Source organism: Numenius arquata, chromosome 10, assembly GCF_964106895.1.
Source record: "Numenius arquata chromosome 10, bNumArq3.hap1.1, whole genome shotgun sequence".
NCBI classification, from domain to species: Eukaryota; Metazoa; Chordata; class Aves; order Charadriiformes; family Scolopacidae; genus Numenius; species Numenius arquata.
Window position 1 is genome coordinate 52,180,537 of NC_133585.1, and position 15,506 is coordinate 52,196,042.

The window sequence follows — 15,506 nt, forward strand, 5'->3', positions numbered from 1 at the left end:
TTAAGGAACTTTGCAGACACTTCAAATATAAACAAATTGAAAAACGTGAAATGTGCAATTAAATTTTATTTCATTGTAGTTTAAAACAGAGTCCTTTCTTATTGTCCCGGTTTGAAGTAAAACCGAACCCATTTTCTGTTCTGTCACTTTACATCCTGGCTAGGCCTCCTCTAACTCCCTGGAATTAACGGCATATTGTGGAGAAAACGGCTCGTTCTCAGAATGATCAGCCCAATGTTTGTGCTCCATGCCAAGGGATGGTGAGCAGGGAGGCCCTTGCTTATCCTTATTGCTGTAACAACCAAGGGCAGCCAATTCCGTTATTTGCCCCCTTAGAGGGTCGGAAACGGAAAAAACGTAGAGGGGTCACATCGGTGGGGAGGAGGGGACAGGAGAGGTGACCCAAACCTGACCAACTGGGGTATTCCATCCCATCTGCCCCACGCTCAGTATAAAAGCTGAGGGATCAAAGGGTCAGCCCCTTCCTGCGATGGCCGACGTCCAGAGAGGACTCTGTCTGTTCATCTGCCTTTGATCCCAATCCGTGTGTTCCTGACTCCAGAGCTGGAATCCAGTTCCCATCTGTCGCTGAGTCCAGTCTGGGACTTCCCCAGTGCCTGCCGGTGACGTGACTGTCATCCTGGGAGCTCGATACGGTTTTGTATATATTGTATCTATTTCATTATTTTCTTCTTTATTTTTATTTTAATATTAATTCTTCATTAAAGTAGTTTAGTTCATTCTAAACTTCTGAATCTCCTTATCTCTTTCTCCTCCTCTCTCCTCTTTTTGGGGGGGAAGAAGGGGGGGGAAGGGCCATCTGTCGGTCCGGTTTTGGTAAATTTGGCCGAAACCACGACACTTACACTACTAAAATCTAAATTCAAGTACTTCAACTCATCTACTGTTGCCTCAATCATATTTTTCAACTGTTGGAATAAAGAGCCATCAAATCGATAACTAAATAATTTATGCCTAACACAATTACTTCTTTCTAAGAAGAATTTTAAAAGCTGTTTTCTTTATAAATACGAAAACATTTCTATGTTTTAATTAAATCCAGCAAAAATGACAACGCTCTTCTTATTTGGGATGAGTTCTCATATTAAGTAGTGTATCCTCATCAAAACAAAAAAATACAGCTTATAGCTTATTTTCTCATTTTATTAAAAAAAAACAACCAAACACCCAAAGTTTGGGAGTGCAGAGGATATTATTAGTGAATCAATATAAACTCTCCATTTTGTCATATGCAGATGTCTAACGGCTCCTTTCTGAGGCAATACAAGAGGCTCAACTTCAGTGTTTCTTTTCAGGTGAAGGTGAAAAAGCCGAGGGAGCTTCAGCTGAGAGAAAAAAAAACCCATGAATTCGCAGGAGCAAGGCACCACCTGAGGGACAGAACAACCGTCCAGTGCAAACCACTGTTGTTTTCCAGCCAGAAAACATCCATGTGCCCTACGCAGATCCCAAAAATAGCACAAGGATAAGCAGCTGGCAGCTGGAAAGCCGCACAGAGCTTATTCTATTCTATTGTGTAGCTTGAAATAATGGTAAGCTTTTGCCTTCTACCAATAACAACAAATGCAAAGGAGTAAAATCCAGGGCCAGTGACTTCTTGACTCATTTGGTATCGCCTCATCGCTGTCGGTAGCCCTGAAAAACCTGCAGTTACGTGGCAAACACACCAACGTGGGCTCCTAGAAAGACAAATACCTACAAATTAACTTGTTCCGTCTGTGCTGAATAATCATAACAGCACTTCACATCCGCAGTGCACACACACGTGTGCAATACGCACACGCACAGAGCTGCCATGATCTATTTCCCATCGCTTTTATCTGCCCGACACCTGAGGAGCAGCTGAGGGAGCTGGGGGTGTTCAGCCTGGAGAAAGGAGGCTGAGGGGAGACCTTCTCGCTCTCTACAACTCCCTGAAAGGAGGGTGTAGCCGGGGGGGTTGGTTTCTTCTCCCAAGTCACAGGCGACAGGACAAGAGGAAACGGCCTCAAGTTGCGCCAGGGGAGGTTCAGATTGGAGATGAGGAAAAATTTTATACTGAAAGGGTTATTAAGCCTTGGAATGGGCTGCCCAGGGAAGTGGTGGAGTCACCATCCCTGGAGGTATTTAAAAGATGGGTTGACATAGTGCTTAGTGACATGGTTTAGTGATGGTTTTTTATCAGAGTTAGGTTGATGGTTGGACTAGATGATCTTAAAGGTCCCTTCCAACCTAGAAATTCTATGATGATTCTATGATCTTTTAATTCTTCAGCTCTCAGATCACCTGCACGATTCTCCATTTTTGTAAATGGAAAGATAAATTCTTTAAAAATACTCTTCCTGCTTCAGCCCCCCCATTTCCCTCCCATTCACCCTGTGCCTTCTAAGCCACGTACCCTCCAAGCTGGTTTTATGTTTTGCTAAACTTTTTCCTGGCTCTCTAGAGATCTGGGATTCCGCCACAGCCTACAAATGACGTCCCTGCCTTCAAAGTCCTTCTAAAAACGACTTCTTCCATGAATGCCCATCAGCATTAATCACCCGCGTGTATAAAGGCATCAGTTTAGCTTTGAGACTGAAAAGAATGTTAGGTCATCGGTACACGAGAAGAGAGATTTGATCCATGTTGTCTCTCTAATTGAGAGCCCCAGCTCCTTGCGGTGGGAGGAACATCACTCTCCGTCCTGTGTTCGTAGGCAAGTTCAACGCCTGAGTGGGTAATAGATCTGAGCCAGTATTTAGCCGCCTTCATTAGTTTTACTTGCTGAATGCATGTTTTAGTGCATTTTCTTTAGTTTCGATACCTCGTAATTATATATTGTGAAGTGGTCTGCTGAGGGCTGTTCTCCAAATCGCAATTTAAATGGAAACCTCAGCGTTTCAGAGGGCTCCCCACGGGCAAAAGAAGCTGTTTGGTCTCACGGCGTGACCTTAAACTGGGGAACCCACGGCCCCAGGATTTGGGGGATCCTACAAGTCTACAGGCGTTAAATAAAAATCAGCCAAAGGAGTAAAATAAAAAGCTGTGTCAGGGGTTATTAAGCATAAAGATGCCACTCTTGGCTTTTCTTATCTTACATACAAGGCTCTGAGACGCCGCAGTTGAGCCTGTGACCACAGTTCTGGCAACTAAATCACAGCAAACCAAACCTCACCACGCGTCCGTTCCTTAATCCCCTTTGTCCGTTCCAAATTCCCACTTAGAGTATTATTCCGTACATTTGCCAAGACAATGCCTTATCCAGCTGCAATCACAACTTTATGACACCACGAGGGATATAATTCTTTTAAAAGCAGTGGAAAACATGCAAATTAAACGTAATAGCGAAAACCTAAAACCACCAAATAGGAGAGACTGCTTTTGAGTCACACCTGGAAAAGAACATAAAACCTGGCAGACTGTGCACTGACTCCCAGTTCTGATCATTAGCGCCAATGCCAACACCTTACTTATGGAATTTTTGGCCTAACATGTTTGAAACACCCTTTTTTAAACATAGAACCCATCCGAAGTATGTCCAAAGTGAAGTGAATTTAAGAAAAAAAGGAGAACTGAGGTACAACTCTCTGGGATTTGTTTAAAAACAAGGAAGGAAAAGGACTGGCAGCAAAAAAGCCAAGAGGGGGATCAGCGGATCTGCTGAGCCCTGTACTTAGGAATTCCGCCCCAGAGTCTTGAAGGGTTTCATGGATCCAACAAGATTTTAACATAACTCTGTTTTCTGGTTTTGTCTGTGGCTGCGACACAGCAATTCTAAGCACCCACCCCCTTCTCTTCTTGCAGTGATGGCAGGACAGACGAATGCTGCACTACAATCCTTCCGATTACTATCGGTTTTATGAGCAGCCTTATGAATCCTGGTGCACTTTAAAAATCTCAGCTCCTGGAGTTGTGTTATTACGGGACAATTGCAACTTTCACATCATTATTTCACACCATTAAGAGAAGTTCACCTTTAAAGAAACAAACCCGTTAAACGTGAGCCTGAAAAGACTCGACATCAAAAGTCTCATGAAATGAGCTCAACTTGCTAGTTTTATAATTTTATTACTTTTATGCCATTCTCATCGTATTTGGGGCATCTGATTAATGAGCGAGTTTTGATGGGATCAGCAGAAGTGCTGGCAGCCAGGGACAGGAGTGAGCAGGGAGGAGGGGACAGCAAAGGAGGGCACACACAAGCACAGAAAGAAGCCTGACTGCGGACAGAGAGTGATGAGAGAAGAGGAACTCGTATCCGAGAGGACGATGCAGCCTGACAGCTGACATAACTAAAACATATGAACTCATTATTTTTGAAAAATACTCCTCTTTTCTAGTAATACATCTCAGAAATGACTTCTCCATTATAAGCATTCATTTGTTAAGAAAGAAAAGAGAACAGTTAGAAAAATATAAATCTTCTTTAAGGAATGCTTACCTATGTCTAAAATCTTTATTTCTTGGTGGGAGCAAGTAAAAAAGAACAGAAAAACAATATTAGGAAAACATTCAGAAAGGATGTTAGAAGATGACAAGAAGGCAACATTTACATCGATCATTAGCGAAATGGTGAAGGACTGTCTTTTGTCCACTGGTGTCGGCTTCATAGGTTAACTCTTTAAATCCATGGAATAATTACTTTGGGTAGATTATATTCTCACAGATCAGATTTGCAGAGTTAAAATATTTTAGCAGGGTAAAATTTTTTCACTTCAGCTTTAAATGCTTTTTCAGATGTATTGAGATCTTTTGAATCGCCTTTTTTTTTTTTTTTTTTGTTCCTAAAAGCATTTGGAAACTTGAACTTACACAGTGTCAGAAATCTATTCCATACTTTAGTGAGCAACAGGAATTCACAACTCCGAAAGTCCAAGATGAGAGAAACCCCCCGTACCTTAGCTCCAGGACACTAGTTACGTTTCCGGACGGGAATATCCGCCGAACGTAGTTGAAATCCCCCACGTAGAGGCTGCCGTCTATCCCGCAGGCTAAGGCAACCGGAGCCAGCAATTTATTACCATCGGCTTGACCGTTACAACTGGGACAGGAGATGCTGCGTCGCCTCCCGTTGCCCATAATGCTACTGACAACTGGGGGCTGCTGAGATATAAACTGATTTTCACCGTTTCCTTTGTAGAGGATTCCTAGCAGGTAATGAAGAAAACACAAAACCAGAAAATAGTTTATAAAAAAAAAAAAGGAATGTATGTATGAATAATGATGCATAAATATTCTAAATATTCTTTTAGTTCATCAATATAATTTAATGGACTTCTGATTGTTTCACCAGCATATTTTTCTCACTCCAAGTAACAGAACTGTATCAAAACACTTATAGTCACAGACACACAAAGCATTAAACTCTCTTGTCCACAAAACGTGGTAGAAACACTGATTATACGAGCATTTAAAACCCAAACAAGTTTTCAGTTGTTCTTATTTTTAGACCTTAATAATTTTAATAGATATAATTCAAAATAAAAACTGTCATGTTGAAGGAAATGCAAGGTGGGAAGGAAATCAAGGGCTGTGTTCCCAAATCCTCACAGTTTTGAAATTCCCCAGAAATGACTGAAATTCTAACTGTGCACATATTATAAAAAACAAAAAAAAAATATATTTGCAAATTGTATCGCTAAAGTCCTACTATAACTAAATATGAATACGATGCCAAATGTAATTTAAAGTGGATTACTGCTGCAAATCGTAAATATTAACTAAAGAGCTACTTCAAAAAGTTGGGGATTGCCTCAATTTTACATTCTAAGAGACTCTTTACTCAGCTCACAATAAAAATGTACCTCTGGCAACAAAGTCTGCCTGGATACCATGTCTGCAGTTATAGGCAGTTATTAAAAATGTCAAAACAACAAAAAAAATGTGGTGCCAGGCCAACCTGCCTCTTAAACTTAATTCTGCTTTGAGGCATGAAAGGAACAATAATTTCGTGAAGACAAAGCAATGCGCCAGCAGTATTTTTCTTCCTTAGAGCCTCCATAGGAAATCCGAGAAGAAAAATGTGGGCTTTATGGTAAATCTTCAGTCTTAGGGAAAAAAAAAAAAAAGAAGTGAATTTACAGTGTGTTACAGTGTTGCCAGGACCCTCATCATTACAGCTCCCAGTGAATCCATGGAGGTGAGCTCTGGAAATGGTCAGTTATTCTGGTTTTACTCATTAGTCACAACGTGTCTTTCCGCCGTATAATCCACGTAAACCCCGTGTCACTTTGTACTTTAGGGTGACACGTGTTTTATGGCTTGTGTGCCCCGAGTTTCAGAGGCAGTTTGGGGCTGAGGGACACACTTCTCTCTGGAGATGCTCAGAAGAAATTTAAGACTTATTCCTCTTTCTCTCCTCACTCCCCAAATGCACTCTTTATACGGAAAGGTAGGAGAAAAAAATAACCTTGCTTTTCTCTTTATATGTTTTCAGTGCCTTCACTGCTTTTTAATGCTATAAAATTTAGGGGATTATAAACGTAAAATCAATATACATGATAAAATTGGGAAGAATGAAAATGGTTTACGGAAACCTAACGACGAGTAATCTAAATAAGAAATCTAAATCAAAAGAGGGAGAAGGTATTTTTCATGAATAGTTAAAGCCAGAATGCATTAACAGTACACGAAATCCCCTCTCCTATGATTACATCATTTATGACAATCACGGCACCATAATTTTGCCTGAAATAGCTGAGTTCCATAATTTTCATCAGAGGAATTCTACAAGTCAGCACAGAGCACTATTGCACCTGATTTATTCTGTCATTACCTTGAAAAATTGGTCCTTCACATTTCTCCTCTATTATCCCAGACTAAAAGATGTACATTAGACTATTTACCGCGGGAGCCCGGGATGTCCGTACAAACACTCTCTGCGCTCTCCTCGGAATAAATTTCCCCAGCCCATCCACCTTGTCATTACAGCTCTCCACTTCGTTTATTCAATTAGACACACGTCACTTTGAAAAGTCATTACTTGTCAAATGTACTCCTGAACGTAATTTAAAGCCACCATCAATTTGCCTTGTGAACAGAATCAATCTTATATATATATTTATAATTATAGCTCTTTACATTTTTAGATGGATTACCTTAACAATAATTTGCACAGGGTTTTCTGATGGTTTCAGTTAGGTGCAATGACACCGTTTCCCTTGATTTGGTTGCCTTGTCTTTCTAACAGTCAGAAGCACTGCTTTAGGTGGTGATTAGAACATCCCACAAAACAAGCTCATAGGATCACAGAATGGTTTGGGCTGGAAGGGACCTTGAAGATCTCCCAGTTCCAACCCACCGCCATGGGCAGGGACACCTTCCACCAGACCAGGTTGCTCAAAGCCCCATCCAGCCTGGCCTTGAACACCTCCAGGGATGGGGCAACAGTAGATGGATTCATCTACTATTGGGAGACCTCCAAGGGACACCAGGTACTGCAGAAGCTACGTTCTTCCAGCTGAATTACTTCTGGGCTCCTCCTTTGCATAAAAATCCCGTGGGACCAACTCCTTGGGCCAAATCCAATGCCTTCACCCATGTGACTCTGCTTATTTCACCTTTCTTACATGCTTCCAGCCGAATTTTTCCAAATTTCCTGCTGTTCCGGGTTAAGCTGGGGTCTCCTCAGCATGGGGCACCCTCCGGGCAGTTGGTGAGTAGCACCCTGGGCAAATCTACGTTGGTGCCAAGGCACGGTGCTTACACCTCTGTATTTCTCCTCATCTTTTCACTGGAATTAAGGAAGACTCTCTCACTGGTGACTGGACTCTGTCCTGAAATGAGGGGCACAAGTGTCCCCGCTGACTCAAGGCAGCATCACCTGCTCTGCGCTGAGCCGACCACGGCATCCCAGGGAGGATTCACCTCGGGGAAGGATTTGGATGGGAGGAGTGTCAATGAGTGCTCATCCTCCAGAAGAGACGGTGTCCACCGCTAACTGTTCCCAATCGTGTTGGGGTTGGGGATTTCATGAGATGAAGAGGAACAACCCCTGCATCTATGAGGGATCTCATATTGGGAGCAAAGAGCTCTCAGTTTGGCAGGAATGTCTCCTCTTGCTGTTTAATTTTCACTCGTCGTGAAAACTGGAAGTGAAAACATTGCTCAAGATACTCTTACACACAAACAGTTAATCGCAAGAACAATGCTGACACCTACAATTGTTTTAGAAATACTGTCTCCGTAGCGTCCTTCACTTTTTCAAAACAATTTTAACCTTGTTGGGTTGGGATTTTTTTGCTAAGCATAGTTAACACAGGCTGAGGCTGTTAGATGAAATTATAAATGATATATATTTATAGGATGAAGAAACACAACATACACTGTAAAGCTCAAAGCGTTTACCATATGCAGAACATTCCATAATTTCCTTTTTTAAAATAACAAAGCAAACATTTGGAAAGTTAGAATGAGGTACCTAAAGAATGAGACACCTGAAGTGCAGGGCAGTGGAGTATTAACATTAGCAAGAAGAAAATGAACTCCTTACCATTCTGAACGTCCAACACGTGGTGTTTATCCAGCGTCCAGCCGCCCATGTTGGAGGCATCCAGTTCATAGCCCTGCAGAACGGCAGTCCGCTTTTCCCACAGGGTTAGATCCAAGCAAGACTCATATTCATAACCTACAGACACTGCAATAACAGCAAATTTCCTCATTAAGCACAGGGTCTCCTTCAGAAGAAGGGTTTAAAGAATTTGATTTCTTTAAAGTACAGAGGTTTTTCTGCTCTCCCAGGCTACCTGAAAATCCCTATGGCTTCCTTAGATGTATTGAAAATACTAAACAGAATTCCAAAATCCCTTAAAAAGCAATCTTGGACTATGAAAATAATTTTAGTTATTAAAAGTAAGTGGATTAGGAGAGGTACAGAAGAAAGCCCTTTTGTGAAGTATGTGGGAGTGCCATTGCGCTCTGCAGCACACGGAGCGCACAGACTAAATACCACACTATGTAATTATTAGGCTGAGGGATACTTCACAGGGAAGAACCAGAAGTGAATGACGACTGTGGTCTCCTTTTCCTTTTGAAGGCCATTTTTTCTTAGAATTCAAAGTTTAGATCAGTATTTTCTAATACATTTTAATATCCATTGTTATTTCTCATCTTCTTCTGCTAGACATTTTCTACTTAAGGGATATGAGTATTTGAGATGCGCTTCCCTATTTTCAAGACAGCAGCAAAAAATGCTAAAAAAACCTCTATAACACACGTACCAACAGCTTCAGACAATCCATAGACTCTCTGGTTGTAAGCATCAGTTTTATCCCATATGAAAGTGTAAGCCAGATTTGGGGAGGCGGGGAACCATTTTTGGAAAAGTCTTCCCACCACCGCCACCATGAGATGAACCTTCATTAAATTAAACGGTATCACAGACTGGGTCATAGTAATCTTCAGAACAGATTTATACCCCGCAGCCCGGGAGCTTAAGTACGATAACTTCAAATCGGTTCCTGGTATTGTCGTTTCTTCATGAAGTACCTACGCATCGGTAAGAGAAAAATACAGTATGTGAATGGTTCTGAAACGAAACCAGAACAATGCAGCTATCATAAAAGGAGGCCTGACATGATGCTACCTGACAACCCATTAGGAAGTATCACCTAAATCTGGCATTCATTTAATAATGTAAAAAATACGTAAATAAATAGCAACAGTTCACCTTTATTTCTGAAAAGTGAAGTCTGATTTCTCCGTTACACTGGAGCTGCTTAGATGATGCTTTCTGCTGAAGGATTTCAAAGATCTCCCCCTTTTTTTTACGGAGGGAAGGAAGGATGCAGGAGAGGGAAAACATTCCCAACTGCTTTCTCCAGAAGAGGCAAAAAAGCATCTTCCACCTACGTGAAAACAGCCCCTTCGTGTGCTGCCACCCATGTCCCCGCTGTGGACACAGAGTAGCAGCAGCAGAGCCTCTCAGCACCGCAAAGCTTCAGATTTGGGCCGGGATGTCTAATTGCTCCTGTAGGAGCAGGGAAGATTTTTAGGTGGTTTATTATTTGCATTACCCGTGGATTGTAAATACTTTGAACTAGAGCATTCTTCCATTTATTTTGAAGACAGATAAGTAGGATGCCTCAGGGAAAGCTTTTTCCATATTTCCTGATCAATATTCACTACTCAGACATCAGCTCACCACTTTCTCATTTCAGAGAGGTGCAATGACTCAATTTTATTTTTAAAAGGTTCCTCCCTCCCCTCCCCCCACTTTGTCTTTCCTCTGAGCTGAGGAGCTTCTGTGGGTGATGGATGGATGTGAAAGGTTTCTGCCTAACGTGGATGAAGACAGCCTATACTGTCCTATACCTCAGCTGGGACAGAAGCACTGAGAGCCAGCACTTCAGGTGAAGAGCTACCAACTATCCCAGCGTAATGGGAAAAAAAAAAACAAACCAATAAAGAAAAAAGGTATCTAGACACATTTATGAAGATAATGTTTCTCTGGTGGGAAGACAGGGCAAAGGATGCTGAAGCACATGCCCAGAGCCTCGGTGGTGTCAAAGGAGCCCTCCTGGGGAAGTAAATTGGGAAAGCTTTATTTTACTTTCCAGTCTGAAGACCAAACACTAATTAATATTAGTTGGAAAGCAGACTCCAGGGAGAGCACTGCTGCAAGTATTAGGCTTGATCCTTCAGCAGGATCGAAAGCTGGCTACTGAAGAAGTGCTAAGGTAGCCCTCTGTGGTGGAGAAACCCTTGGACACTGCTGTTAACCAACTGACTCTCGGCGTTGAATAGGGTCAAATAATGTGGTTTACGCTCTTGGGAAGGGCAACAGGCCCTACACCATCCTCCATGTTAGCACTTTTGCTGGGATACAAAGAAAGATTTATATGGTATTAGCGATATCTATCTCCTTCCCAATAACAGTAACAAAAAAAAGTCAGAAATAGTATTTTGACTCATTGTCTGGTAGGAGCGGTTATTTACATCTGATATATGCGGGCACACAACTCTTCTCCAGCAAGACTATCATAGAGTTGTAGGAAGTAAAGGAAGAATTGGAAGCCACTAGACAAATTGAATTCAGATTTAAAAATTCTTAATTCTTAATCTTTGAATGCTTCTTTTTTCCCCACCAAGAACCTGTTGTCCCCGAGAAGCCATGATAAGAAGCTCCATCACCTGAAAGGAGGTGGGAGCAGCATCATTTCTGTTTGTAAATCCAGCCCGCTCTCCCTCAGTCCCACACACAGGGTATCTCAGCCAGAGAACAAGCACAGCTCTTCTACACAAACAAAACCCCCTCCTCTCTCTAGAGAGATAAGTGATTATGAACATACTCCTTTTCTAAGACTTTGAAGGAAAACCACAAACCACCCAGGAACAAAAGACAGATTCCTCCTTAAGACACCAGCAGGACTCTCATACAGTGCACATTAAAACTAGTCCAACAGATGGAGGGCTCTGTAAGCAAGAGGAGAAAGAGAAATAATACTCTTGTAATAGGACACAATTTAATGGACTTCACTGGTCTCCTGTTACGACCGTTGCTTCTTTTACAACGGCAACCGTGGCAGAGCAACGTTAAACACTCGGGTGGTCTTCCAGTGCTCCTGGCTGAGATAACAGGCAATAAAGAGGACACCTTGAAGTTTCAATTGGCAAGAAATTCCACTGTGTATTTGGATTACTATCAAATTAGAAACTAGGACACTCACGTGGTTCTCAGCGAGGTTTAAAACAAAACCTGAACTCCCTATTATTAGTTTCTGCAGAAGCCTCAAAATCTGACTTATGACTTCCTTCTTTCCATAAAATATCCCCTGTAGTAACTTATTTTCTTGAGAACTTTAGAAACGTAGAGGTAAGGTCGCGCATCTCAATCTCTCTCCCAGAATCAAGCATTACAAAGAGAATTAAAGCAGTTTCATGTTCGTCGGAAAAGTTAAATCATCAGGCGCAGCACAGAGCATCCTACGGGAGCCGTGACAACACACCGACTGTAAAGCAATCAGGGAAGTCGCTGGGGATAAGAGTCACATCAGGAATCATGGGCACAACCGAGCTGTCTGTGCTTTACCTTTTCCATAGGGAGCACCAAACTGCCTTTGGAAAGGCCGGTACCCTACGGGGGCTCAGTTACAGCCCAACCACCACATTCTAAGAGGTGACATTTTATTTACGGCTGATCGAGCTCCTCAAGAAGGACAGATGTGAAATATTTAACCTCCAGGACTGAGATAAGGGTCACCTCCATTTTCAAAAAGACTGAATTTGTTGTCCCCATAGTCCAAGCTGGCGAATAAATTGTGCAGGGCTCCCCGTCCCTCGTGGCCAGCAGGACTCAAGCTGTCCAGGCTCTGGAAGGCTTTCCTGCTCCAAAATATAATATGATTCAGGTGACATGCTCTGATGGTATTAAGAACCGTGAAAAAGGAATTTAATTCAATTAGGGGAGAAATTGCCTGCTGTACTGACGTGAATTTTTTGGCAAATTGAGCAAAATGAGGATTTGAGAACAAATTTCACAAATGAGTGTAAACTTCAGTCCTGATGTCAGACAAAGGTTCTTTGCTGAGAAGTAACAGCTGAATCGCTGCATTAAAAGGTAACATCGACTTGGTTTGAAAGGGGTAAAGATGGCATTTTTAGATACAGGTAGATATCGGCAACTGCTGCTATTACACAAAGCTTGAGACCACGGAGTACTAAAATTATACTTCTTTAAGTAGAAGCTGAAACTGCTCATTTCAAGATGGAAAAATCTTTTCCTTTTAAAAAGACTTCTCCTAGAATTGAGGCTCTTAAAAGAACTTGCAAAGAGAAAAACCTTGAGTTAACAATATAAAGCAAGGCGAAATGAAAAGGGGTGAAATTACTTGGTTTTTCTAGACTTAAAGTATTGCTGAGACACCACAGAGAAGAGGCATAGGAAAAAGCCATACACATGTAAAAACTATGTGTCCATAAAACAATGAATCAAGAGATGTATATAAAGTTTCAAACAGAAAGCAAAAGAGAAGAAAACCAGAAAAAGTGCTGGAAAACAAGGACAAAATAAGTGGGCAACCTTGAACATGTAACTAGAAGGAAGACTTTTCAGTCTTTGTTCTCCCACACACTTGAGGTGATGGAAACAAGCTGCTGGGGACCTGGAGGAGGCATCTTGGAAGCGCATGTATGAGTGGATGACAGAAGTTTAGGAGAAGGAAAGCCCCAAAACCTCAATTTCGGAGTTGCTCATTGTGACTCACGTGTGGGTTTCTGCCAGACCACACTGCAATGTGTGGCAAACAGACATTTATTATATTAGGAAAAAGATGGCGACAATATTACCTAACACATACAAGCAACCCCAGCTTAACCTGATCCCCATCTGCATGCATTTTACTGTCTTGTTCCACACTGATTAATCTCAGTGAGTTAAGTCTAGGCAGAGCATGGTAACTTGCAATTAAAAGTAGATAAAGTCACGCCTAAGTAGGCCGAATTCAGTTAACAAGTTATTTACTATCGCCCCCCTTGAGTAACGATCTCTTGGGTCTGTGATCACCCCTTTACCCACCGCATTTCTCTTCCCCCCTCGCTTGCCTTCTTTTTTCAGTTCTCTTTTGTGCTGCTTCCTCGGTACAGACTTTAATTCTCCCCCTGATCAATCTGGGATTCATAAGCCACTAAGTACGCCCTTCTGGAAATTTTATCTCCGAGGGACGATGAAGCACTTGAAGGGATGATGATTACAGCAGCACATCATTTTTTTCTCCTGTGCTACGTGACAGTGGGTGCTGTCACCCCGCACGCACAGGGTGACTAACACCGACTGAAGGAACATGGGGAACCGTTTCTTTCTCTGCGCCTCCATCCAGCCTCCCACACTTTAAACTGGCATCGCCCCTTTTTTACGGAAAGATCTACAGCAGTTGCTCCAGAGATGGACTGTTTTGAACGGAATCTGGTTCTGCCCGTCTTTTACCAGCGTCGTGAATTTTTTGGGAGACAGACAATTTGGGAGACATTACGCATTTCCGAGGGGAACCTGACCCTAAAGGGGTACGTCCCAGGCACAGCTGGGTAGCTTCCACTTGCCAAAGCAGGGGATTACATGTGTGAGGAGCAAAGAATACAGAAAAAAATCCTCCTTAATGATTTTTTTTACAGAGTGCCAGAACCAGATTTTTTCATATGTAATGACAGCAGTATTTTTACCTCATCATAAACGACCCACCAACTGCCAAGCATCCACTGAGAACACGACCTTTCCTTCTGGCTGGATCTCCTAGGGAAATCAACTTGACCCAACAGTCCTGCCGGCCAGACCTCCCACCTCACAACTTGTGAACCTGGGAGCCAATTTCAACCTCATTTGAAGTAACAGTAGAAATCTCTAAAGATAATTCAGTTCCTTTAGGGTTTATTATAAAAAAAAGGTTTAGGTAGGGAAGAAGTCAGCAGTCCCATGAGAAAAAGGCCGAATGTTGTCCGTGGGGGAAGGACTGGATGTGGCAGATAGCTGGAATTATAGCAATGGGTGGGAATTAGTAGGAATCCAGACTTCATTAGTCCCACTGCTTGTGAAATGACTTGTTTACCTAGACATTGCAAATGTTTTTTGAAAATATGTATTTTCTGACATTCTTCTATTATTACTTTCTTCTTGATTTATACCCCATCTATTTAAGCCATTTTCCATCTCTTCAGGAACTGAGTCCATCATCTGTTGCCAAAACAAGTAAATCAGAGCTGTTTTTCAGTGGACTGTGTTTTGCAAATACCTTCTTTTAATTGACTTGCAACTATCAAAGGCAGAGAAATGACAGTGAGGATAAAAGCAACAATTTTCTAGCACAGTCTAGATTTGTATAAGCATTTAGTTGTAATTTCCTTACATCTTTACTTTAAACCTGCTCTTACCATGAACTGCTTAATGATTTTGCTCTTCTCTTAAGAGCTCTGCATGAAAACATTTGAATACATTTTCTATGTTTCCCTTGCAGAGACAAGGACATTTCTTAGTGAAAGGGAAAAAGAGTGCCCTGTGTAATTATGACATTGTGAAGGTGGGGGAGAGAAAGAGAGAGAGAAAGGAGAGGGAGAGAAAAAAGAGAGAGGAGAGGGAGAGAAAGAAAGACGCAGAAAGAGTGTTTTTTCACAAGAAAAAGTTTTATCAGAAATCAATAACGAGATAAATATTAGTTCTTGAAATGCAACTCTGCTTTAAGAGTTGAGGAAGACTGTATTAGTGATTAGTTATTTGTGATGGAGGTATTTAGAGAAAATCTTTCCCACCACAGCTTTTCCATTTAAAGCAAGGTTTTGACGTCTTACTTTCGGTATTACAAGTCCTGAAGAAGCAGACCAACACACATGCTCATTGGCTTGTAAGCCTGTCCTCAGCCTTACAGAGACTTCTTTTAGCTTATAAAAGTTCGAGTGTGATGCTATTTACTAGGCCTAAACAGCTAAATGGAACTGTGTGGATCTTTCAGACGCAGTGGAAAAACACCCTTCACTTTCAGTTTCTGAGATGCACTTCTAACAAGACGGCAGTCAAAAAAGTCAGATGTACTACGCTGTGT

At 41.8% G+C, this 15,506-nt stretch overlaps 1 protein-coding gene across 6 annotated transcripts in view; it reads right to left on the minus strand.

The window, feature by feature from the left end:
* TENM3 (teneurin transmembrane protein 3) overlaps positions 1-15,506 on the minus strand; it is a 322,908-nt gene that overhangs the window by 36,555 nt on the left and 270,847 nt on the right. For 4 of the 6 annotated variants that reach the window (XM_074154472.1, XM_074154470.1, XM_074154469.1 and 1 more), the window contains 4 exons: positions 9,201-9,468; positions 8,474-8,617; positions 4,880-5,129; positions 4,424-4,444 (listed from right to left, as the gene is read on the minus strand). In XM_074154472.1, coding sequence (XP_074010573.1) covers positions 4,424-4,444; positions 4,880-5,129; positions 8,474-8,617; positions 9,201-9,468 — 683 coding nt within the window. The remainder of the gene's footprint in view (positions 1-4,423; positions 4,445-4,879; positions 5,130-8,473; positions 8,618-9,200; positions 9,469-15,506) is intronic. The other 2 variants (XM_074154473.1, XM_074154471.1) reach the window with 1 other exon arrangement.